The sequence below is a fragment of the Cyprinodon variegatus genome, unplaced genomic scaffold (genome assembly GCF_000732505.1).
Source record: "Cyprinodon variegatus isolate N-32 unplaced genomic scaffold, C_variegatus-1.0 Scaffold995, whole genome shotgun sequence".
In the NCBI taxonomy this organism is placed as follows: Eukaryota; Metazoa; Chordata; class Actinopteri; order Cyprinodontiformes; family Cyprinodontidae; genus Cyprinodon; species Cyprinodon variegatus.
In genome coordinates, this window is record NW_015151448.1 from 68,031 (window position 1) to 72,939 (window position 4,909).

Sequence of the window (4,909 nt, forward strand, 5' to 3'; positions counted from 1 at the left end):
GCCATTGTGGGGCAACGGGGGAGCAGTGGGCTGCCATTGTGGGGCAACGGGGGAGCAGTGGGCTGCCATTGTGGGGCAACGGGGGAGCAGTGGGCTGCCATTGTGGGGCAACGGGGGAGCAGTGTGGGGTTAAGGGTCTTTACTCAGAGACCCAGAGTTGCAGTCTGTGCAAATGGGGCTTGAACTTGAAAACTGGATTCCAAGCTCTAGGCGCTGACCACTAGACCGCAAATTAGGCCGCCACCCCCCAGACAATCTAAATGTGGCAAAACAATTCATATGGCAATGCTAAAAATAAGAAACTTTTGACGTTTTGTACCACATTCCTGCACATCCTTTGTTTTGTTTAAGGTAAAACCTAATACTGAGAAACTTTACAATATTAGCAATCTTTATTATGTTGGTTCTCTACTTATTCTGTACAAGTAGAGTGCAAGTATGTTGAGATTAAACTCATAAACATACAAAAACATCAACTGTGTATCCAACAGCTGTGAGAAGATCAAACTCAACTGCCTAATTGATTTCTAGAATAATTCTAATTTCTTCTTTAACTCTGATTAAAGCAGTAAACTTCTTCCTATTAAACACTGTCTCCTGTTTTCTCCTGGCAAATGATCCCACCTGTTTACTTTGCTGTTGATGTTGTTTTTAGGGCACTTTGTCAAGCATAGATGGCCTATTTAAGGCCTGGTAGGAATATATTTGTTTATAAAGCAGATAGATGAAAAGGGGATGTCGTAAATATGGCGCTGTCTCACCCTAGGCAAATAGGTACAACTAGTGTTCTTGGACTTTAGCACCGATTTAAAACTGTAATCTCCAACAGACTGCAGATCAGTTTGCTTCACCTGGGTGTTAAGTAATACAAACTGTAGTCCTCTCCTCTGACCCTCAGCATAGCTGTGTGTTAAGTCATCTGCTGTTCAGAAAAGTAAAAATCAACGAGGACCAATTATCAGAGTCTTGGTCTGTTTGTTCCTGTTTTTTCTTCGTTTTCCATTTGTTGTCCTCTGCTGCCCTCTTGTGTCCTCCCTTGCCCTGTTTCTCTGTTCTGCCTGCACCTGTTTTCAATTTCCTCGTCAGTTCTCTCTTTGTCTCTATCCCCTTTAAAAGCCCTCCCTCTTCAGTTCCTGTTTGCTGGATTCTCGTCTAACATCTCGTCTAACTTCTGTCTGTGTTCCTCGTCTCTCCCTGGCTTCTAGTTTTGATTTACCCCTGATGTCTCCTTGGTTCTGGTACGTTTGTTATTTTCAGTTGGACTCTGATTCCTGCTTCTGGATCTGTGAACCAAAATAAACAGACTTTAATTCACCTCTGCCTACTGCTCTCTGCGTTTGGGTCCTCCAAACAAACATTGCCTCATGACACCAATGAAGAATAGAGAACAAACAGGAGAAAAAAAGAACAGAGGTGGACCAAGATCAATAAAAATTTGACATGAATCAGGAACAATAAAGAATAGATGTGGACCAGAACTAACTGGGAACAGATATAAACCAGAACTAATGAAAAATTGAAATGGACCAGGAAAAGTTAAGAATATACATTGAACAGGACAAATAAAGAACAAGCATGAACCAATACCAATAAAGAGTAGACAGAGAACCAGGACCAAAAAAGAGTAGACACTGAAAAGCAAGAATAAATCTGGACCAAGGACATTAAAATTAACAGGCATGGACCAGAACCATCCATTTTCTGTCACCCAAAGCGGGGTCAAGAGGGGTGCTGGTGTCTATCTCCAACTGTCAAGGGGTTAGAGGAAGAGTCCACCTTGGACAGGTCGCCAGTCCAACGCAGGGCAAAACAGAGACAAACAGGACAAACAAACATTCACGCACACACACACCTAAGGAGGATTTAGAGAAGCCAATTCACCTAAAAGTCATGTTTCTGGACTGGAGGAAGCCGGAGTACCCGGAGAGAACCCATGCATGCACAGGGAGAACATGCAAATTCAATGCAGAAAGACCCTGGGCTGGGAATCAAACCCAGAATCTTCTTGCTGCAAGTGCTGCACCCACTGTTCCACTGAGCAGCCCAGACCAGAACCAATGAAGAACATGAACCACAAATAGTGAAGAACAGTTTGAACTAGATGCAATGAAGAAATGGCATGGACAACAGATAATAGACAAAGACCAGGCCCAACAGGGTTTGAACTATATTCAACGACATGATCAATGAGCAGTTTAGAGGAGGTTCTACAGTCGTAATTATGAAAATGTCCCAGCAAGAGTCGGAGTCATCTTGCAAAAATTATAGGCAGGCCATTTTGACATTCAATAGAAGTGCTGTCCTGTCTTTTGTTCCATTTGTTTATCTCTAAAAAAAGATTCTTTTTGGTCAAAGCTACATACCTACTAGTCAGAACTGTAAATATAGATAACCTGAATTACATTTTTGTCAGAATTTTTTTTTCCAAAATGTTAAAACATATAATTATACTAGTAAGAATAAACTTTCAGATACCTAGAAATATTTACAAATACTAAGTGGCCGTTTTGACATTTATTAGCTGGAGTGAATATATATTTCAGATGTCTCAAATTGATTTCTTCCTAGTCAAAATAAACATTTAAGATATCTAAAATAACATTCTGCCTTTCTAAAATAAACATTTCAGTCAAGCTAATAAATGTCAAAACGGCCTGCCATAAATGCGCACTTTCATCTGGTTTGTTCTGCCGGCTTCCGTAGCGTCGTGAATTCGCAGGCGCGCACTTTCAGGAAATCCTATACACTACTGTTTATGCTCTAAAAACATTCTAAATGACTTTGTTTCGAGTAAATTCTGGATGCTACCCACTCAGGACACTTGGAATACATTGGACGAGCAGTATGGAGGAATATTGACACGTTTTTTGTGGACTTTTATGGACCTTTCTGTCTCGGGCGCCATAGACCTCCATTATTTGAATGTCAGCAGACAGCAAGAAGCCTCCCAGATCTCCAGATGCATTTGAGATATCAAAAAAGTACTCCAGAGTGTTGTTCAGCATGGGGGTGAGTAGAAAATGAAGGCTAATCATGTTTTGGGTGTACTATTCCTTTAAGTCTTTTTCTAATTAACCAGGAGTTCTCTTCAATTGTGTCAGCTGGATCCCGGAAGACCTCTGCAAACTGAACTAAAAAGCTGTTTATTTGTTTGGGGACAGAGGAGGGCCGATTTGGCCTTGGTGCATCTTGGGCTGCGATTTAGGTTTAGCCGCTTGGACCAAAATATAAGGATCTACACTAGAGGAATACAGAGTGATTTTTTAAAATTCCATTTCCATTGAAAGCAAAGAAGATACTTTTTAAATAGAGCTCTATCAGAAAATGTGCTTCCTCATAAAGATGAGGTCTGTACTCCTCACACTCATTAGTTGGGCTCATGCTTTTCACACACTCATACTCAACCCACCTTAGTGTAAACCCCCCATGAAAGTTCTGTCTCCGTCACCATGACAACAATTCCGAACATCCCGAAGATGAGTGCGTAGTCACTGAGTCGCTTTCGCTTCTCGAACAGCGCCCTCCGGTGACCGAGTTTGTAGCCAATGTCCCTGTTCTTCTTTTGTGGAGCCCGGCCTCTGCTTCGCCCGCTGCCCTCCCTGACGAGGCTCTCGTTGGATGCCTTACTGGGGTCTTCACCGCCGTTTCCCTTGGACACTACCACCTCCAACCCGGAGCTGTGCAGGGTCTGCAAGGGTTGCGTTTCTGAGTCGAGCTCTGCAAGGTTTCGGCGCGACGAGGACGCCAGGCTGCCCACTAGTGGTCTTACCACTCCGCCATTGTATTTGCAGGTGTTCATGGCTATCTGAGGGAGTCTGCCACTGCTCTCAGAGAGGGAGGGCTTGGATCCAGCATGGCTCAGCTTCTTCTGCTCAGTTGAGGCCTGTAAAACAGAAAAATATAAACAAATGAACAACAACAAATTAATGGCTTTCAAGTTGGTAAACGACACACAGATTTACGTTCAAATAAGGGTGCTGATACAGGAGTTTCAGCAACAACTGAAAATCTGGCAAAAAACGGTGGCATTTGTTTGATAATTTAAGGGTACATTGAAACACAGTGGCACACGTGGACATAAGGCAAGTTACAGGTAAGTTATCGGATCGTTGACATACGTTAAGTGTAAGTTACTCATAAGCCGTGGCATCTAGCTTATCCAAAACATATGAGTAACTTGTGCATAACTTATGCGTAACTTTTTAAGAACTTCTCTCCAACGCATATCAACATATCTGACGTGTTCCAGACGAGCGCTGAATGTGTTTCTAACTTCCAGCTACTGTATAATGGCCTATTGGCAGCGTTTTGGTATAAATGGGCGGGGGTGGGGGGTGTGAATGAGCCAAGAGGTGGATAAATGGATTGGTGTGGATGCCGCTATAATTCGCACACTTCACTGGTCTGTTGTGCAGTGTTGGGCACGTTATTTTGAAAAACTAATTCGTTATACTTACTAGTTACTTCTCCCAAAAAGTAACTGAGTTACTCTACAATAAAAGTAACTAGTTACTAGTAAAAGTAACTATTGCATTACTATCAGAGTCCAACTGTTGCATTACTGCAACATGTAGCTATATCCATCCATCCATCCATCCATCCATCCATCCATCCATCCATCCATCCATCCATCCATCCATCCATCCATCCAGATGTCATATCAAGGCTCTTTACAGTTCACCAGATCATCCAGTCAAATTGATTCAAGCTAATTGCTTCGACTCATTGACTCTTCAGCAATCCCTCACACTAAGCATGCTTGTAGCGACAGTGGAGAGGAAAACTCCCTTTTAACAGGAAGAAACCTCCAGCAGAACCAGGCTCAGTGTGAGCGGCCATCTGCTGAGGCCGACTGGGGGTTCAAGGAGACAGAAGCTGTCCCTATGTCCTCCAGCAGTCTAAGCCTAAA

General features: G+C 42.8%; 1 protein-coding gene across 1 annotated transcript in view; it reads right to left on the minus strand.

Annotated features, from left to right (window-relative positions):
• The window catches only part of LOC107100640 (small conductance calcium-activated potassium channel protein 3-like), a 122,162-nt gene that overhangs the window by 47,985 nt on the left and 69,268 nt on the right, over positions 1-4,909 (minus strand). The window contains exon 2 of the mRNA XM_015399210.1: positions 3,410-3,883. Within this exon, the coding sequence (XP_015254696.1) occupies positions 3,410-3,883 (474 nt within the window). The remainder of the gene's footprint in view (positions 1-3,409; positions 3,884-4,909) is intronic.